At 36.4% G+C, this 21,281-nt stretch overlaps 1 protein-coding gene across 2 annotated transcripts in view; it reads left to right on the forward strand.

Annotated features, from left to right (window-relative positions):
• SATB2 (SATB homeobox 2) overlaps positions 1-21,281 on the forward strand; it is a 136,549-nt gene that overhangs the window by 71,696 nt on the left and 43,572 nt on the right. Inside the window, exons 8-9 of one of the 2 annotated variants that reach the window (XM_063429879.1) lie at positions 10,733-10,945; positions 17,097-17,261. In XM_063429879.1, coding sequence (XP_063285949.1) covers positions 10,733-10,945; positions 17,097-17,261 — 378 coding nt within the window. The remainder of the gene's footprint in view (positions 1-10,732; positions 10,946-17,096; positions 17,262-21,281) is intronic. The other variant, XM_063429880.1, reaches the window with a different exon arrangement.

Consider the following 21,281-nt stretch of genomic DNA (forward strand, 5'->3'; position numbering starts at 1 on the left):
TGTTTATCCCATAGAGAATGTCTGATGAGGGCCACGAGTACTTAAATACTAGTTTCATTTCATAAAGTTAAAGGTTTTTGAAAGAAAAATTAGCGATAGGTATTCTTACTGATTGAAAGGCTGACATTATTGATAAATAGCATAGAAAATCTGCGACTAGTTTTACTATGTTAGAAAAGATTGAAAATACCGATTGTGGTTATGGTACTTATTATTGTTATACTCTTCTCCATTGACGAAACATCGTAGCCAAAAATAGTATCAGCAGGCCTGGATTATTATACATTGCTTGGCATTACATTCACATAAATAGTTTTTTTTTAAAAAAATTAGTCCTTTGCCTTTTGCAATTTTTGTTTTTTAAAGATATGGTGGATTTTAGCTATATGTAGCTGCAATACTTTTACACTTTATTCTATAATGCAGTAGATATTATATAAGGGATTTAACACCTATTTAATATTGCAAAACAGTTAGAAACATATTCAGTTAATTTGTGTGTTATTTATTTACTTAAGAATAATTTTTTCCTGTTCATTTTGCAATTGTACCTGTCTACGAAGAGGATATTTATGTTAATATTATTTTTGAAAAAAGTGATTTCTGTTTTACATCTATAAAGGCTTTGCCCATAAGATACAAAGGTGGTCCTGTTTATTAACTGCTTCAAATGGAAGCAGGCAAACAGAGTGATCCTATTGGCTGCAAGGTGGCATCATTATATCATTACAGTAGGTATTATGGAAGAATCCAACCAGATTAAAAAAGATGAGATAATTGGATTTACTTTAAATAAAACTCCCTATCTCATTAATGCTGTGTCTTCCAATAATTAAGTTTTGTTCAAAAATTTTAAAAATACATAATAAATAATTTCTTTCTGAAAATAATGTTGAATTCAAATACATATTCTGTGTTTGTCACCTCTTGCTAACCCTCCAACATTGTGTTAGTGAGTTACTAACTAGAACAGTGACAGTAATGCTAGGTGCTGGGATAACCAGTTTACACACAACATGATGTGACTTATTATGTGCATCATGCGGTGGTGAGAGAATCACAGCCATAGAGGTAAGTTACGGCTACTTATGTAAAATGACATTATTTAATAATATAACATTTATAAAAGATTATTGTGGAATAACGCAATGGAAGTCAATGAACATCTGTAAGTCCCTTGTGCTGTTTCATCTATCTTATTGATGGCTAATTTTTGCACACATTTTTTTGCTAAACTAGTATATCCAGGTTGCCAAGTTGTACCAGAGGTTACTCATCCCTTGGTTACAATGTGACAATTTAATCATCTCAAGCATCCTCAAATCAGCATGCACTAGTAGTCCCAGGCTTACAAGAGCGCACTTCCCAACTACAGTGTTCTGTAAATTGGGAGGAAATGGGGCAGGTCAATAATGTGATTGCATTACTGGCACTATCCAAAAAAGGACGGATTCCTCCCAGAATAGAAGTCAGGTAAGCCCAAAAGATTGGTAGGTCACTCTGGTGTAAACGCACACCAGGCTGCCTGCCAGTCAAGCAGGCCAGCCCACTGAGGGCAGGACATGCATGGAGCTCTGCAGGGTCTTTGTGGCCTGAACATAGCGCACATGCATCTAATAATGTCATGCTGTGCTTGTCGGGGACAGTTCCCTAGTGCTCCTGGTAACAACTAAGTTGGGACGGCATGACAGAATCTGCAAAATTGGGACAGTTGGGAGACCTGCAGGAGACAGCATATCATTGAGAAAAGATGTTAAAAATAGGTTCTTTGGTGGTAAAATTAAAACCTCACTGTGTTCCTTACATAATATTTTTCTCTCATTAAAGTCAAACCCAAATAAATAACATTTAAAAGTAAAAACAAACTGATTTATGTTTGCGAGGATACTTAGAATTATTTAGATTTTTCGATAAATGGATTATTACCCTAAATAATTACAAAGGATCTAGTTTAGCTGTAATTCATCATTTAGACTCTTCACTGTCTCGGTTCACGCCTGGTTAGACACATCACATAGCCCCTTGTGTCCATATTTTCTGACTATATTTCAAAAATGAAATCCTGTTTGCCAATGTTTTCAAACAGTAGCCAAATCTAGTAAAAGTGGAAAGTCTCTGTCCAAGGAGGATGAACTCCACACCCGCTAAGGGGACTGATTCCCAGAAACATGAACCCATTGAACAAAATGGTCAGGTTGCCAGACAGGAGATTCTGGCATGAAAACGGTGTTCTCTAGAGAAGGCCATTTGTGTCTCCCATCCAATTTATTTCTGGCATAGTTTCTTGCAAATAGTCTGAATTCCAATGGGTTGGTTCTAACACACTGAGAAAGCTTGAATAGTCCGTTCACTGGATGAACACTTTAATATATATATATATATATATATTATAACAAACAGACACAGCAGTAAAAAACACACTACTAATAGTTTAGAAAATAACGTTTAATGATTTAATTTGGTGTCTTTAAAACATAACTTGCTAAATCTTTCCCAAAATCTTGTTTAACCATAATGCTAAAAGCGTTTGTTACACAGAAACATAGTCTTCAGTATTAATCTTTATTATTACGATTTATAAATAACTCCACAGTGAGCATGAAAAGACAAAGTATACATAAAGTAAAATAATAAAATAACATGAAATAAACACAGGCCTCCAGTTGCGAGAAGTCCAGTTTAAGAAAGGTTGTAATACTAAATACATATTGATCCATTAATTAAATTAAAAGTCAGTTTAAGTATATCAGAAAAGTGTGTTTGATCCTTTAAGTAACAGAGGCTAAACAGTTATACATACTTTTATATGCTGAGATCTCTTTCCTCAATTTGGATCAGTATTTGTATACCACATCTAAAGACAAATAAATATAAAAAGCATTTTTCAATAACTATAGGGTCTGTTCAGTCGTACGACCATCATATTAAACATCATATTGTCTAAAGTTCAGTTTTTTATTTGTTAATATTAAAAGCCAATCCAACCTAGAATGAGGGCACCAGCATTGTCCTGTGTAGTGTTATAAAAAAACTATTTGATAAGACTAGTATGTAAAGATTAATATGTCCTATTCAACACCTCAAAGCCACTGGCCAAAGTCCATGAGCCATTAGAAGATTTCATTGAACACGAAGTCCATATGTCATAATTATGGCTCATGTCAAACTCTGCTAATTCAACTAAACAGCACTGAGAAGACTTTCCGGGACAATGCCTTGTTTATAGCTACCTTGTCATAATTACAGAACTTCGTGTGGGTTCTGTGTTTGGCTATCATTATCGCAGGAGTTTAGACAATCTCATGAAAGCAAATTAGCCTTTGTAGAATACGTTGAAGTCTTCAATGTTGACAGCTTTGATTTATGTTCAGATTACTCATAGAGGGGAAAAAAAGCAGAGTTAATTCTTCCCCATCGTGATTTCCAGCTGGTCTATCTGATACCCAACGAGAAGTCAGTCTCATAGCCACATTGAGCAGGCTGAAAGCTCAACACTTGGATGCTCTAAGAACACTTGATTAGACCAACATGCTATTGGAACAACACAAATTTCATTTCAGACACATTATGTAGTGTGAACTGTTTTGCGAGTACAAATCACAAAGAACAGTTCCATGTTTATCCTGTCCAAGAGGGAGTAGCACACCAAAAATAGAAAAGGATAATTATTTATCTGCTGATCACAATTAAAAGTTGCGGTGGGTGTAGGCCTGCCAGACTATGCACGTTTTTTTTTTTTTTCCTGGGCACACATTCATTTACCATCATGTAGGGTGTTGCATGACAAGTGCTTCCCTGCAGAATGCAATATCTATAGACTGCATGGTCACTTCTGGATGTATCAATATGAATTCTCCATTCTTCATGGCAAATCTTTTCACGAACTGTAATGCAGTATATAGAATCCACAATAACTTGGTGGGTCTGTCAGGCTTAGCTGGGTGTTGTGTAAAAAAAAAAATAAAAAAAAAAAAATAAAAGGCTGTTGAATTATTAGCATTATACTACTATACTAGTATTTGGAATAAACCTAAAAAAGATACTAGAATGATGCTGCAAATTGTGTTTCCATATAGTCTTTGTAGCCTTTGGGTTAACCAGGGCATATGCCAGTGTTGTTGGGGTTGCCCAAACACAATATCCAAACTTGCATAGGTTTTAATGTATATAATTCATCATTGCAAAAAAACCACAAAAGCTCTCAAAGTATGAGTGCCTTTATGCCTTTATTGAGATCATTTTATTAACTTGTAAATTTTTATTGGGTTTTACATAGAGAATACAAAAATAGGTCAAAATTCCATTACTTTGTTCAAATATACTAAATAAGTATACATGAGTGATTTAGCGAGCCATATAACTATTGTATACTTTAATTGCAGTGCTCTTCTAAAGTGTTTGTATGCATCTAATAAAATGGTGACTTGCTATATAAAGTGATTGTTTACAAAAATTCCCCTGAGGCTCAGCCAACCACTGGTTATTTTCCACACAAGCTGTTTTACCAAGTGGTTGCCTCACTATGCCATTTCACCATGTGTATATTTTAATTTACACCAGCCTCAGGCAGAATGTCACTGAACATGATAGGATTTATAGTCAAGCACTGAGCTGCTGGTTGTATGACAAGCATGGGTATGCTGAACATTCTGAGGCCAGACACAAAAATTGTACATAGTGTTTATTTCAAATAGGAAGGAAGAACACCAGCTAACTGATTGACAAACCCGAGAAGTGGCGCTGCACACCGAAATAATAGGCATTTATCTCTCAAATGATTATTAGTATTTTTTAAAAGAACGGCTGAAAGGATATGGTCTTTGCATCATAACCACATAAAACAAGAAGTTGGTGTGGTGCTTTGACTGACTCATATGTTTCCTGCAGCACGTTAGATGTGCATGTCTCCCAACTTTCTTGATTTCGGCAGGACAGTCCCGATTTTCGGTCATGACTTGCCTTAGTTCCCTGCTGTCCCACATTTGGGGACACCAAAGAACTGTTCCAAACAATCATAGGATGAGCGTTTAGGACATTAGGACCCTGCAGGGAGAACTGGAACAGGATCAGTCAGAGTCTGACCTGCCAATAATGTGAGCAGACATGCCCCCTTTCCAAGTGGGTCCGCCCTTTTTTTTGGCAGAGCCAGTGAGAGATCACGTCACTGGCCAGCTCCCTTAAATCCCTTCCCACCAACGTCCCAATTCTGGGATGACCGATGTTGGCAGGTATGTAAAATAACTACTACTACTTAACTTGGAGCATTTTATGTGCAGCTCAGTACATGTACCTATTATTTTGTCTTTATATAGCATTATGAATGCTAGCATGTATTCATAACTCTATAGTGTTTTGCTTTCTATTTACGTGACGACCCCTTCCCCCTATATGTATAAACGTTTTTTTTCCACATTTTAATTCTCACCAATGTCCATACTGCTGCCTACCTCCTTTCCTGAGATCATCAATTTTGATGACCTCAGCAAATCAAACTCTTCTCCATAGTTAAGTATTGGGAGCCTAGAGGGCATGTGTAGCCAATCACCACCCTGCGTCAATTAGCAGCTCCTTATAGAGGTGAATTGACTCAATGAATCTTTATGGGAAACGTTCAGCATCTCCTTGCAGAACGTGAAGGCCCTGAACATAGGTCCTGCAAAGATGTAGGACCTCGTCCAGGAAGTTCCTCTGGCGACTGTCCAAGTAACAGCCACTAAAGGTGGACTAATGCAGCAATGTAAACAGTGTAGTTGTTTTGGTGACTATAGTGTCCCTTTAAAAGTGTATTTTGTGCTCCAAATTACAAATATTTCTTAGCTCATTACTAAGATTTGGGGAGACATGGTACATTGATTTGCATTCATTGAAAAACAGCCCAAATGATCATGTAATAACACAAAGATAATTATTATACCCCATGGCATGCATATGTACACATTTATGAATTTTACGGCAAAGGAAGAGAATAAAAAACCACCACAGTAAAAAACATATTTGGTCAAATAAACATGAAACATATTTTGTCGAAAGGCCTTCTCTCCAACTGTTTCAACAGATTGAAAAATTACGTATATGAATACTGAAAACAGCATCAATTAGGCATCAATTTATAAAATTAACTAAATTATACAGTACATCAAATTGTTACATTTTATACACTGTAACCCACACACTGAAAAATTCTTAAACTTTTTTTTTTCAAGGATTCTAGTAATTCTTATCAGCTTTTTGAAATTTAATTTCCTCATAATTTGTTTATCATTAGAACTAAGCTTGTTTGGGCAGGGCCCTCTTCACCTACTGTTTCAGTATGCCAATCATGTTTTCTTGGAATTGTGTGCTTGTCTTGTTAACCCATTGTGCAGCGCTACAGAAAATGTTGGATCTATTTAAAAAATTTACATTTTAACTGGTTACTCAATGAAATCCTAAAAGGATTTATCTGAATTAGTGATGGTTTTACCTATGGCAGGTGTGCCACTGCGGGCATGCGCAGTCCTCTCTGTTGACACGAAAGCCATACGTTTACAGGTACCGCTTCTGGTGATGTGTCAGCTTGTGCGAGGGAGGCGCGAGGGAAGGGACCTTTTGCAGGATTTAATTTGTGGTGATTTGGCAAGGAAATTGCAAAAGGATAAGGCAGCTATTTAGGAAAAGAAGTAGAACTGGAGATTTGTTTTCACTTCAGCTGTTTTAGACTAGATTTTGCAATTCCCTTACCAATTCACCACAAGTCACAAGTTTTAGTAAATAGATAAGTTATGTATTTATTTATTTACTGAGATCATATATCTGAGTTGAGGGTAAAGTTTTTTTTCAATAAAAACTGTTTGTATTATTAAAACCTCTCTTATAATGTTTCCCTTTAAAGAAAAAGCAGTTAATTAGTTCAAACAGTTGTGTGATGTGTTATTAAAAAAAATAATTTTTTTTTTTTTTTAAATCCAGTCAGTTTACAGGTTTACTTTCAGTGTTGGGACTACATAGTAGCCCGGCTTTGCTACTGTTACCTGTGGCTTACATATTTTCATAGATACAGCAGTGTTCTAATGGGAATATTTTCAATTCCTGGCCTATTGGTAGTTCCAATGGTTTTAAAGTTTGTTGGTTGTCAACTTTTATATGCCAAGTATGAGAAACATTTAAAAAACAAAACAAAAGAGTACTACCTGACAGCTGATAACACAAAGCACCATATACATGATGACATTTCTTAGCAATTGCTTGCAAGTCAGTCCTCAGAATATTAGCAATAAAGTGCAGAATTTATAAACTTGAGTCACACCACCCATTATGGCGACTGCTTTCCTCAGGATCTGCCCCTTTTTCGATTGCGTGCCTACTAATGTTAGGAAATATGAAACTACTTGCACTCTGGTAGGGTGTTACTGTTACTGGTCTTTGGAAAGCCGCATAGCCAGCTAGTTAATGTATAAATTTTTCCTGCAATGACAGCAGACGCGTTACACACTATAACATTCAGTTTCTTAAGCAATTCAGAACGATCCAGATGGTCATTTTCATAGGTCAACAGGGGCAGCTGTCCAAGGCTCTATTACTGCTGAATGACTGCAGTTACAGTTGTAAGTTCCACCATTTTGCCTGGACACACATGTTGATGGATGTCACATAAACAGTGAAGGGAATCCTGGCATGAGAGAGTAAAATTGCTGACCCAGAGATTCTTCACTTCCTAACAAACAGTACCCAGTAACCCAGCATTCCTATACTGTAGGACAGGCATAGGCAACCTTCGGCACTCCAGATGTTTTGGACTACACCTCCCATGATGCTTCTCCGGCACTATGGGTGTAAGAGCATTATGGGGGATGCAGTCCAAAATATCTTGAGTGCCGAAGGTTGCCTATCCCTGCTGTAGGAAGACAATCAATTAATGAATCAAAACAGTTTGGATTCCATATCCATGTGGCATGGATTCTACATACAGCAAGGCAGAAGTTTAAAGTCCAAACTATTTTTGTTAAGGAAAGTAAAGAAGCCATACATAAGTTAGCACTATTTCATATTTATACTGTTTCTGAATAGCAGTCTCAAGGGTATCACTTTTAATATTGTGAGCTGCCTACCTATTATATAGGGCACCAAGAGAATGCTACCCGATCTACCTAATCCATGTGGAATTGGCTTTAATAGTTTATATCAGTAAGAAGGTTCTATATTGCCCCATATTTGTTGGGTGGAGGTATGATTTTGACAGCTGGCTTGTAACTATCCTAAAACTGATCGTTGGCTACTAATTACACATGTTCACAGCAAGATACACTGAATACCTTGTTATTCATTTTCAGGGTTAGGTTTGACAGGGTTGAAAAATTTATTGGATAATGAAGCTAAAGATTCGTTCTCCTTACAAAAGTCACAAACATTAGGTTTTCAGTCAGTTTTCAAGCCTTGTCAGAAGCACAACATTTGGTTGCCCCACACCTGGTCTCTATCACTTTAAAAAATAAATTATGCCTCATTTACTTACAATTAAACAGAATTATGACCATTTGTTTTTCTTCATGAAGGGTGCTTTGCATATTGAGTGACTAATTATTTGCAGGTGACAAAAAAGGAACGGTTAGATAATTTTGTATGTAATAGGAAGTTGATATATTTACAAGAGATGATTCATGGAAAGTATATCTGTTGATAAAAAAAAAACCCACTTATTTTCTCATTGAGAAAGCACGATATGTGGGGTGCAAGGAGGGGGGAGGGGGGGGGGGGTTGGCTGACTTAATAAAATGTAAACCACTTTCCGAGGAGGTCCAAGATCTGCATACATATCTTAAATAATTCTTTAGATTAAAGATGGCTTTAATAATTTATTAGCAAGGAGGTGCTATGTTGCCCCTATTTGTTGTGTTGAAGTGTGATTTTGACAGCTGAGTAGTAACTGTCCTGAAACTGTCAAAAACATTCTATAACGGGAATTGTTTTTTTAGAATATTTGCATTGCGGTGCAAACCTTAAGTAATCTGTAATTTTATTTTATTAAATAAGTAGGCCTAACATGATACCTACGAGGGCTTGGTTCTGAGTAGTTAAAGGGCCAACGTAAAAAAAATCTTTGGATTTTGATTTGTAAAATCCAAAAGGTATTTTGACTTTTGAAATATTGATCGATTTATTTATTTATTTATTTTATTGAATGACGCAGATGGATTTTCTATGGGAATAAATCTGTTATTACAAAACATCATTAAATAAAGGCATACTTGTTTGCAATGCATGCTAAGGTGAGAGCTATCTCAGTACATTTGCTATAAATAACCCCTGTAAAGACTATTAGCAGAGGCTCCATAGAAACATTAGCGTCTGCAACATAGAAAGAGGAGGCAAGTTCCCCCCTCGAAATTTGGCTTTCCTTTCATTTAAATGTGGCGTATGAGTGAAATTAGCTATACAAATTGTAGTTTTGACCCAAACATAAATTTTCTGCAGACACCTCTACCTAGAAGTATGCAAGATTTGGGGATTTTGCACATTAAGTGGGATTCCTACCTGTAGTGTTTGAAGGCGTAAGAGTACTTTATTCGTTGCATATTGTCTTGAAAAATGTTATGCATTACTGAAGTATTTTGGATCTATAATCAGCAATACCTCTTCCAAGAGAGTGGCGCTAGAAGTGTTTCATATTTTGACACTATGATTTAGGCAGAAATTAACCATCTTATATGAAGAAAACGCTTTTCCTATATATATATATATATTTATACTTGTGAGGGAAGAAGCATTTTAAAATGTGAGAGATTTAAATGTTTAGCTACCAAGTAATAATATATGTAGCTCTGTTCCATCGTGGGTATATGTGTTGGTAAATTTACTAAACGTCTTAGAGCTTTAGAGGTTAAATGAAGCATCCAATATGGAATCCCAGTGCTCAGTGGGGACATGGTTTAACTAAACTTGACCTGAAGCTGAAACTATTTAAAGGGACACTATAGCATTAGGAATACAAATGTGTATTTCTAACACTATAGAGCCCCTCTAATTAGTTAGATGACCAGCCTCCCGACCCCCCCCTGTGAATGAGAAAGGTAATTTTACTTACATTTCTCACTTTCAGCACCTTAGGAAAGCATTAGGAGGCCAGCGTTCACATGCAGCAGAACATCGCCCTGCGCCAATCAGATGGTCTCTATCAGACCATCTGATAAAAATAGCTGAGTTTTACAGTTTCTCATAGTGACAGCCACTAGAGGCCATTAAAACCCTGCACTGTAAACATGGCTGTTCCTGTGAAACAACAATGTTTTACTTTGCAGGGTTAAACTGTGCACCCAGACCACTTAATTGAATTTGAAAGTGCCTGTAGTGTGCCTTTAAGCTTTTGGTGCATTTTGCACTGACCTCAGAAGAGTGCAAGGTGCGAAAGTACCTTCCGAATATAGTGTTTGAGTTGGGGCTCAATACATATTAGTGAACATCCACTGTGATACATATTGTATTTTTAAACAAAAATTGTCTAGTTGGGTTATCTTTTAGTTTTTAGTAAGCCGAGTCCCAGGAACTTAAAGGACCATGCAGGGTTTGGTGATTAGTACAATATTACTTTACATGGGACACCTTAGTGATTAAGGGTTTTCAGGTTTTAACTATTCTGAAAACCATTTACTAAATTAGCTAGGGTTTTTATGCTTAAAAAGTTAAATGTTATTGTGTGTCTACCAAATAAAGTTGAAAGAAAAACAAACCAGTTGGGCATTTGAATTTTTTGGACCAGGGCTTGCTGTCAGAAATACTTCGTAAAGAAGAAGACCCCAGAACGGCATCACAATCTCTTCTGGTTAACTTGAGGGCCATGCAGAACTTCCTAAACTTGCCAGAGGCAGAGAGAGATCGGATCTATCAGGACGAGAGAGAAAGGAGCATGAACCCTAATGTAAACCTGTTGTCCTCATCATCCAGCAGTCCCAGTTCCTCCCGGGTACCACAGGTACGTCCAACCCATTTAGTGTTAATGTTCTGCTGTGAAGCTGCTTTTCCATGTCCAGCTAGACTTCAGGGACTTTACTCCATACAGTGTGAAGGTGCCTTGAGTTAAGACAAAACTAAAAATTTTAAGGATACTGTAGGCAACAAAACAGCTTTAGCTTAATGAAGCAGCTTAGGTGTTTAGATCATGCTCCTGCAGTCTCACTGCTTAATTATCTGCCATTTAGGAGTTAAATTACTTTTATATCTGTTTCTGCAGGCCTAGCCACACCTCCCCTGGCTGTGACTCTCACAGCCTGCATGGAAACAAAATGGCTTCATTTTCAATCAGATTTTAACTTGCTTTAGAAGTTTTCATCTCCTGCTCTGTAAATTGAACTTTAATCACTCACATAAGGCTTTTGCAAGGTCTAGGAGGCTAATGGGGCAATAGATAAGAACTCCTAAATTAAACAGGATGTATGATACAGGAATCTTAAATATCTTTATTTTAAGGAAGTGTTTAGGAAGCCTGTGCAAGTCACATGCAGGGAGCTATGACTAGGGCTATATAAACAAAGCGATTTAGCTCCTAAATGGCAGAGAATTTAGCCGTTAGACTGCAGGGGCAAAGTCTATAAATCAAAACTGCTTCATTAAGCTAAAGTTGTTTTGGTGCCTATTGTGTCTCTTTAACTCTGTGAGGGTTAAAAGAATAACTAAAATTAGATTCAAAGAAGAATGTAGGTCCTACTGAGTTGAACTGCAATGGGAGATTTTCCCAACACGAAAAAGCAGCTTCAAAGCATATTTAGTAAGATTTCCAAATCTTTGGCACTTTCAGTGCCAATAACATGCAGGGCTACTGGTTTCAAAGAACACTGATAGCACTGAGAAAGTGGTTTTTTTTTTTGAACACTTATAGATTTCAGTGGGCTGTAACATCACCAGTGGGACCTATGATAAGAAAACAAAATAATGCATCTCTCTTTGGTTCCAGTGTTTATGAATTGTCTATGTGAAAGTTATTTTCACTCGGTTTTGTTACAAGAGTATATGATACTTTTTAGGAAAAGAGAGGGGAAATCTTGCACACTTTTGTGATTTCTGGTGGTCCTAATGTGTAGACATAACATGGTCCATTTCATTCAGGATGACTTTAAATCATTAAAATATAGTGAAATTCCTAAAGTTGTATATGAGTCTACACAATGCCAACTAATATAACAGTTATTTCTACTCATTAGAGGTAAGGCAATTCTATTCTGGGAGGCACCAATAATGGACCATTTTTCCTTTACTGGCTGCATTAGTCTCAGTTAACTCTTAGCTGTTGTGGGTATATACATCACAGGTTATTTCCAGCATTGTCCTATATTTTCACTGGGCAGGGTATATCTGTTTAAACTGCAGATGCAAATCGTGCAGGTCATTATCCTAACTAAATATCTGGACAGATTGGGGGGCATACACAGCAATGGTGGAAGTATTTATTAAGTTATGAGGTTGTGTATAATTTCCAACAACCTGATGTCAATGCAAAGTTTAAAAATCTAACTGTCGATAATCCATAATTTCTTGGTACACATACAGGGCACCAAAGAGAGATGCTTGTTACGTATGTCCAGCCTGTAGGGCTTCTGTTTTGAAGCATGACATTGGCTGTAGTTTTTGACCGTGACATTCAGAAGTAAGAATGAGATAGACTAGTCCTGTACTGGCCGATATCAGCTTTGGTGTGGTGGTCTGATCTTTGTTTGATAATAATGTTAATACATGATTACATTTAAATCGTTATTCACATTACAGGGTTATGCAATAAAGTTTGAGTCTTCATGAATTAGAACTGAATGTCAAAGTTGACGCCAAAACGGAGAAACTGAAAAAAATAGGTGTCTTAGAGAATGTTTCCAGTTGGACTTTATTGCCTTTCACATTTGAAATTTACTTTAAATTTTAGTGAATAATTCTAAAATTGGGAATTTTCAGGAATTTAGTCTGTATTCAGTGAGTTTCAAATTTGAGGTCAAAATAGATAACTTGCAACATTACTGACTAAACAAAATTTCCAAATAGGCTATTTTGACCTAAAATTTTAAATTCATTTGAAATTAACTTTGACTTCCAGGCAATTTACACTTTATTGAATAACCCTCTTGGTATTTCTAATGAATAAATAGAAAAGGGGATTTAATTCTGACAGTTTACAAATTACTGAAATATACGATGCCTCGGCCAATCAAAGTTCCTGGAGCAAAGTTATGCCACATATGCATATCTATGCTGTATGAACAAAAAAACAATATATATAACACTTTGGAACCTTTACAAATATTTGTGTAAAACCTTTAAAACTATGACACTACTTAAGAAATTTTAAACTGCGTCTACTGTTTTCAGCAGATTGAAGGAAGCAGTTTTTGTTTTCGCTTAATTGCTTGAGCGTTTACTCAGCGGGATGCTGCTGTAACACAGCAGGAGGTGAATTGCTTTTACAGTCTTTCTGGACATAGTGTCATTTCAAATATTCAATGGTACCTTAGTATCAGTTTATTTACATATACACTGTATGTATGTAAGCATGATGGAAAGTACTAACCTGTGTGTTAGAACGATTTATACGAGCAATAGATTGCCTCCGAGCTAACAAACTTATTTTTGCTGATAGTACATGGCTACAATATATAAACTCAATCATCTTCCTTGAGACCACCGTTAAAAGACACCTCATAGAACAGTAATCATTCATATATTTGATCCTCAGACCAGGAACACCTTCAAAGGGACAATGTATTTTCCATGAAGATTATGCCATTTAACAAAACAATTAAAATGATCTATCACTTTACTACACTTATTTAACCATGATAAAAAGATTTAGCAAGTAGTATAACAATGCAGATCAGCGCAGGCACATCCAGGGCACACAATGCAAATGAGGAAGATAACCAATGGGTTTTTATCTTTAAATAATGAGTCCTGCCCTCTTCAAATTGTACCTATGGCATGAACTTGGTGATCCAATGTTGCATTTTAATATAAGACATACTAAACCCACGTGTGCCATACTCCCTAACATTTGGCAGAGATGCTATGATAAACCACTAATTATGAGCAGTTGCCTGTTTTCTGATTTATATATTGCTTGCTCCAACCATTGCCTATGCACCGAAATGGCATGGGGATTCAAATTCAAGGGTTATTAACCCATGTGATAAAGCATTCCTCATGTCACCAGTCAAATTCATAATTTCATCTTATTTTGCTCTGTGAAGCAAAGAGCCCTTAGAACAGACTTTAATAGAGGCTTGGAAATGGCCACTACATTTACAGTGGAATTGTACAATCCAAAAGCGAACTAAACATTAGTTATGGTTGTGCTCTTTATTTAAAAAAATAAATAATAATATTCGTTTTTACTTTTTTAATTTCTGATTAAATTAACCACTGCAGTGCTCAGTGCAGTATTGAAGAAACAGTGTAGCTGTCAGAATGTGCAGGAACATGCCTGAAGCATCATGGCTAGGCATAGTTGCCCTGAACACTTGAGTGCAACATAGGTAAGTATATTTTCTCTCGTACCTCTCCTGTATTAGGGAACAAGGAACAGTCATGTCCAGAGAAGTGATAGTTTGGCATTAATATGTTTTCCTATTCACCTAGATGATCTTAAATTTAGAACAATTTGGCAGTAAGGAACGGTTTCATGCTTTCATAACATGTTATTTATAGGGTTCCACTTTTGAAAAGTGACTGATGAGACCTTTGTGTCATTCAGTAGCAAAATTTTTTTCTTTGCCCTTCATTTGTCAGCTGATGGGAGAAATCATTCAATTAAAGCAGGATGACAGAATACATAAAATAACAATAACAGTTTAAGACAATTAAAGACACAAATCAGAGGCAACCTGGGGCCCGGGATGCGAAAATGAAATTTCTCTTTTCATTTCCGTTCATTTCCTAGGTGAAATTGGGTGTCCGACTGGATAGCATAATGAGGATAATCATAGTTGGAACTATGTGCTCAGATGACATACGTACATGTTTAATAAAGGATGAGAAGGACATGAGGGAGTGCCGTAAATTGAGTAGTAATTTATTATTTAGAGATCTGTACCCATTTTCTAATTTTTTATGGGAGAATTGGTTCCTTCACTAAGGACTTCATCACACAACAAAAAGGGAAAAAAAATAATGAAATAAAAAGCAAATCGCACTGAATCATGTATTCTTGAATTGTTTTACTTCCTGCTAAAACTAGGATGAGCAAATGCTTCTCCTACAGATCTCATCTAGACAAATTCAGCCTGAGGATGATAGGAATTGAGAACAGAGATTTGATAGAAATCAGCATGACAACTGTTGAGTGTTCCCGATGTTGACCACTCAACAACCAAATATTAACTCCATACCATATCTTTGTGTTTTCAGAATTCCGAATCTATATTTTCTTAGTTTGAGGTTGTACAGCTCATATTTAATGTATGAAATATTGATAGATTATGAAGTATTATTGAAAAAAGATATACAGAAAACATGAACGGGTGTTATAGAAAAAGTGAAAATACAATGTAGAAATCTGGTAGACACGTGGAGTAACCTCAGAAGATAGTGTACAAATGCTAAGATTATAGTATGAGAAGGCTGAGAAGGTAGCTTAAATGGATTGACAGGTGTTGTACAAACATTAAGGGACTCGTGTAGAATGCCTGGGAGAAAACAGAATGGTTAAGAAAGTGAAGTAAGAACACGTGGAGGCGTAGAATAGAGATATTTTAAGGCTAGTATTCAGTTCTCAGATCTGAGAAATGTTGTTTGGCGAACCATGATGCAAATATATTTATTTGACTTGCTAAACCGATGCCATACTTAATTTCTAAACAGGAAAAGCTGAGAACGTATTGGTCGAATGGACAGTTAGTTGCATGGAATAATCTTCCCTAACTTTAACAGAAGCTAAAAAAAAAGGAATTAAACTAGTGAGAATTTAGCCTGTTATGCCATCGTTGGATAAAAAATATGAAGAGCTGTAAATTATTGTAGAATAGACCAAAGCCACTGTCCTTTAAATGTATCTAAGTTGCAATTGCATGCTTATTATCGAAGTTAAGTGGAGAGAATAAACAAGAATTCTTATTTACAATCAAGTATTAGAAATATAGATGCATGAAAATGTCTTGCTGCTATATACAATACTGATGATTGCTTTATATACCACTTTAACCCCTTAAGGACACATGACATGTGTGACATGTCATGATTCCCTCTTATTCCAGATGTTTGGTCCTTAAGGGGTTAAGATTGTTATAAAAAAAATTGTACTCCATGAGTTTGATGGCTTGTTGTGGTTAGCTTACTATTGAGTTGCAAAATGTAGACAAAAAAGCTTGGCTGCACAATATCTTCAACTCATGACAAACCAGCTTTTAGTGATAGACCGGTTTTCTATAAACAGGGTCTTAGGGGTCAGGGCAGGGGGTGTGACATTATTAGTGATTTTAGGTTATTTCATGGGCTATTTATAGCTAGTGGTGTAACTGCATAAGTAAGCACAGGGTCAGAGTATTTTAATTACACTAACATATACACCAGGGCTGCCCATGATGCTTTGTCATTCTTAATGCATTCTAAAGGTATGCAAAGCATCATGGGAGTTGTGGTTCTATAACATCTGGAGATCTACCTGTTGGGCAGCCCTGATATACACCATTAAGACTTGTTTAAATAAACATTAATGAGACGTTAATTGCTGCAGAGCTCTCTGATAATACAATGATGTATGTCCAATACTTCAAGTAAAAAAAAGTGAGCTTTAAGGATAAGAACAAGGTAAAGAGGGATTTCATTATTTTATAGGCATTGTCCCTCCAAGCTGGTCATTTGGGACGTATGATTTGAGCTGGGAAATGTAAAAGTATGTCATATATGTTGAAATGTATGAAGAAGAGATGAGAAGTATGCCCTACAATGTTCCCTGTCAGTAATTATTTGCAATCACAATTAACCCGATTAAAGTAATGGACAGGAAGTGTCCCACCGTAGCTAATGCTACTTTGGCTCTGGCCGTTTTGAATCCTTTGACAATATCTGCACAGATGGTTCAGCTGAAATCTTTTTCTGTTTCTCTCTGTCTGTCTCTCAATCCCTCTTTTCTGCCCTTGGTCTCTTAACAGATGAAACCGGCCAGCACGCCAACATCCGACATCCAGGTAAAGGTGGAGGGGGAAAGCTCCAACGTTAGCATCACAGCTGCCGTTTACGATGAGATTCAGCAGGAGATGAAAAGGGCGAAGGTGTCCCAGGCTCTGTTTGCCAAAGTAGCTGCAAATAAAAGCCAGGTGAGTGCTTTTGATGGGGGTAAAATGCTGCTGGATTCTCTGTATCCCCCATATGCCTTATAAAAATCCATCTGTTCTTGGATCACATTTATAGTCAAGATTTTATTTTTTTTCTCAAACTATTTACACTCTGGACATTTAGTTGAATCATATGCCTCTTTTTCATTGGCCAGTTGTGTAGCTTAATTAAATTTTAGTTGGTTCTAGTTGTTGAAAATACAGTGAAAACTATCAATATAAACACAATTTGAATTATTATATTATGTCAAGTAATATGACAAATATAAATTGGTAAAACTACTGCTAATCCAAAATATAGCAGATTCCACAATAGAACTGTACTGGTAAACATGACAAGTAGACTTAAGTACCAAAATCACTAAATGTTAACGTAGTGGTTTAGATCCATAGGTGCTGTCCCTTTTCTCTAGCAATGTAAAACATTGCTGTTTCAGAAAAATGGTAATTCTTAAATTTTGCCTTGAACACACCTCTAGCGGCTGTCAGACAGACAAACACTACAGACACTTCCTCCTTTAGATCTGTGATTTTCGAAGGTTTTAGCATTTGGCATCTCCGTCCACAGCATGAAAGTGTTGAACACATCCAATGCTTCTTATAATTGAAACACTGAAATCAATGATTCACTAGGAGAAATGGAAATGTTAAAATGGAGGAACGTGGCAATTTCCAAACACGCGCCCATTGTCCCTGATGCCTCTCGATGAGAAGCATTGGATTAGACAGAAAGAGATCACCATGCTTGATGATCTTACAGAAAGCACAGGTGACTGAATAGAGGAAACTGTCCTCTTTTGTTTACAGGTAAGTTTAATAGCTTTTTAAAACTTTTTTTTTAAGCGCAGGCATGGGTCACCATCGCAAAGCAATAAGCAATACTATAATAATAATATATATTTTTTTTTAAGTTAGAGGGTTCTTTTAACAACATTTTTTCTAAGTATTATATATTTAGGGCTTAAAATTTCAACTCACCACCAGTGATTGGTGAGTGCAAATTTAGCCCTGGTGTGTAGAAATTCACCCCAAGTAGTTTTGGACTTGAAATATAAAGCCATGATAGTAGATTCTGCATCATATAAAAAGTGTATTTTTCATGAATTTTCTCCTTTAAAGTGAACATTTTTCAGTCATAGTCACTTCCCAGTGACCTGCCTTCCTAACTCTATAATGTCTTTACATAGTGCCGCTCCCCTCCCTCCCCCCTCCCCCCCCCCCCCCGTTTCCATAATAAAAAATAAAAAAATCAATGTTTGACTTAACTTTTTTCTAGGGCCAAGGCTCCCTTAGCGCTGCTTACCTTGCCGCAATGAAGAGCAGCAATATAAATCTAATGCACATGCGCAGTGAGTTTTACTAGTTCAGTGCAGCAGATGCACCTCTAGTGGGCGTTGTACTGAAAAAACTGCAGTGTTTTATAATACAGGGTTAAAAGGACAGGGACACTAAACCCAGACCACTTCATTGAGGTGAGGTGGTCTGGGTGACTATAGTGTACCTTTAAAGGGTAATAATAACAGGAAGGAAACTACCAATGGGCATACGTCAGAGTCCCAGGTTTGATTCTTGGCAAGGTCGATGTAGCCTTCCAGCCATGTGAGTTTGATAAAATTAGACCGTGAGGTTGGGTATTAATAATATATAGACCCCCACGACATACTCGAAAGCTAGCAAACACTAAGCTAAATGTACCTTTCCTGTTTAAATACCTATAATAATAATTTCAAGCTCTGGAGAAGAAAAGAGCCATTTCATTTGGGTTTCTCCTGTTCTCCTGATTACACTAACTTCAATAAACCAATACATCATTTTGTAAAGTCGTTTCCTGCATACATTGTAAACAATGCAGTACAAATCAAGTTCACTAACCCTCTGATTACCAGATGCGCGCTAATCATGCTTTTGTAAGTATCCATACCCAAATCTAGTTACATAACTTATATTCAGCCTCTTTTAATTACTGATACCCATCTTCATCCATACTGGAACACGGACAGCTAATATTCCATTCTAACGCTTTAAATGACACAAGAAACTAATCTAATGTTAATAAGAAAGGCATGTCTACATAAGCTGGCTTTCTTGAGGTCACACAGTGTGTGTCTGAAACTCAGTCTTTAATATTCCAGCTGATGTTAGAATGTCGAGGATCTATTCTCCATGAGAACTCGGCTACAATGGGAAACTTATACCTGATTGGTCATGGAATATGCTACCATAAATAAGGACTCTGTCTGTTTTGAATTTTCACAGATAGTCCCAAGCCTGTCTAATAAGGAAACTTTCACAGACATTACAAAGGAGGCCTAACATCCCATTAGGGAGATATAAGTCATCCAGACATTTCATGGCTTTTTGCAGTTAATGACCAACATTTTGGGCGAGGTTACCATCATTGTGCAAGTTTAATAAGAGAAAATAAAACTCACTTAAAGGAATCTTCTAAATAAGGTATTGAACACACGGATGCTGTTTATGGGGCTTAAGATGAATTATGTTGGTAGTATCAGTGCCAAGTGGTTTGATAATGAGAGCCAGACAACAAAGATACATTTATGCAGCGAGCCAAGCCTGAAAGTCTGTGTGTGAATGTATTTTCGCGAACACCGGTGTTCTATGTATGTTATATCAATATTTGTATATGTAGATAAAGTCATATACAGGTAGATTGGAGACAGACAGGTGATAGATAGATAGATAGATTAGACAAACAGACACAGAGGACACACATATGGACTGTTAATCAGGAACATTGCATATTCATTTGTTGTTTAACCCCTGCACTTATAGTGTACAAAAAGGTATGTATATAAAACATGTAACTCACAGTGGAATTATGCAATTTTAGTTCTATAGTTCTAAAATTAGATCAGCTCCACGAAAAATCAAGGGAATGTTCATATTGATTGCTCCACTTTTTTCGATGTTGCTACTGTACTGTTCTCGACTCATGACCAACATTATATAATTTATACACCTGTTGATTTCCTGCCCTTTTCTTTTTCATGAATTATACACTTATGCTTAAAGACCAAATGACATATTGTTAATTACTATTAATAATCATAATTAATAATTGTTAATACTAAAGTATTATTTCAAAACGGCCACTGTAATCACGATAACTATGAAAGCTCTTTGTAGTGGTTATTGTCCTAGCAGGCTACTAGCGCTGTCCCCTTGTTTTTGTATTGAACTGTTTTGTGTGTGGTTTGACAAAAAGTGGAGGTCAATATCAAACACCAAGAATATATTCTAAAAAAAACAGTACTAACGTAATAAAAAATTGTTATACAAGGTTTTGCATATATTAAAATTAGCTGCATCCCTTTTAGAAAATGGTACCAAAATATGTAAAACAAAAAAAAAACATAATTCAAGGGAGCGTTCTTATCTCAAAAAATGTTTATTAATAAAAGTTGCCTCCCGCAGAGTCCTAATATAATAAGGACGTTAATCAGCATATGCAGGCACATAAAATGGAATAACAGCACAGCACAACAGCAGACAATTAGCACACGTAAAGCTCGTAAACAATATCTGCACAGTGAACTAAATGGCGATGTAGCATGGTTCACCAAGAGCATACAATGTCGTAAAGCATAATCCTCCGAACGCATTGTACAGCGCTGTGGAATATGTCATTGCATTGTTAATTAATCAATTAATTACATTGATTCCAAATGTACTGTTTATAAGATTGCACACAGGTGTAATAATACTCGCTTACATGCACTGATCGATTTTCTCTTTTAATTGGAGTCTGGCAGCTTTTCTATGAGAAATGGAAAACTCGGGGATACTGGCAAGTACTGAAACAAATCATGACTTGCTTTACAAATCACAGGATTTTTGGAACTATTACTGTTGTGCTTGCTCATCGTGCAACAAAATAGTTAAAAGTACGTGTTATCACTTGTTTATTGATAATAGAGCCTATATACGACATAGTAATTAGATATATATATATTCAGTGTAATGAAAATGGCCGTGCTCACT

The sequence above is a fragment of the Pelobates fuscus genome, chromosome 8 (assembly GCF_036172605.1).
Source record: "Pelobates fuscus isolate aPelFus1 chromosome 8, aPelFus1.pri, whole genome shotgun sequence".
Taxonomy (NCBI): Eukaryota; Metazoa; Chordata; class Amphibia; order Anura; family Pelobatidae; genus Pelobates; species Pelobates fuscus.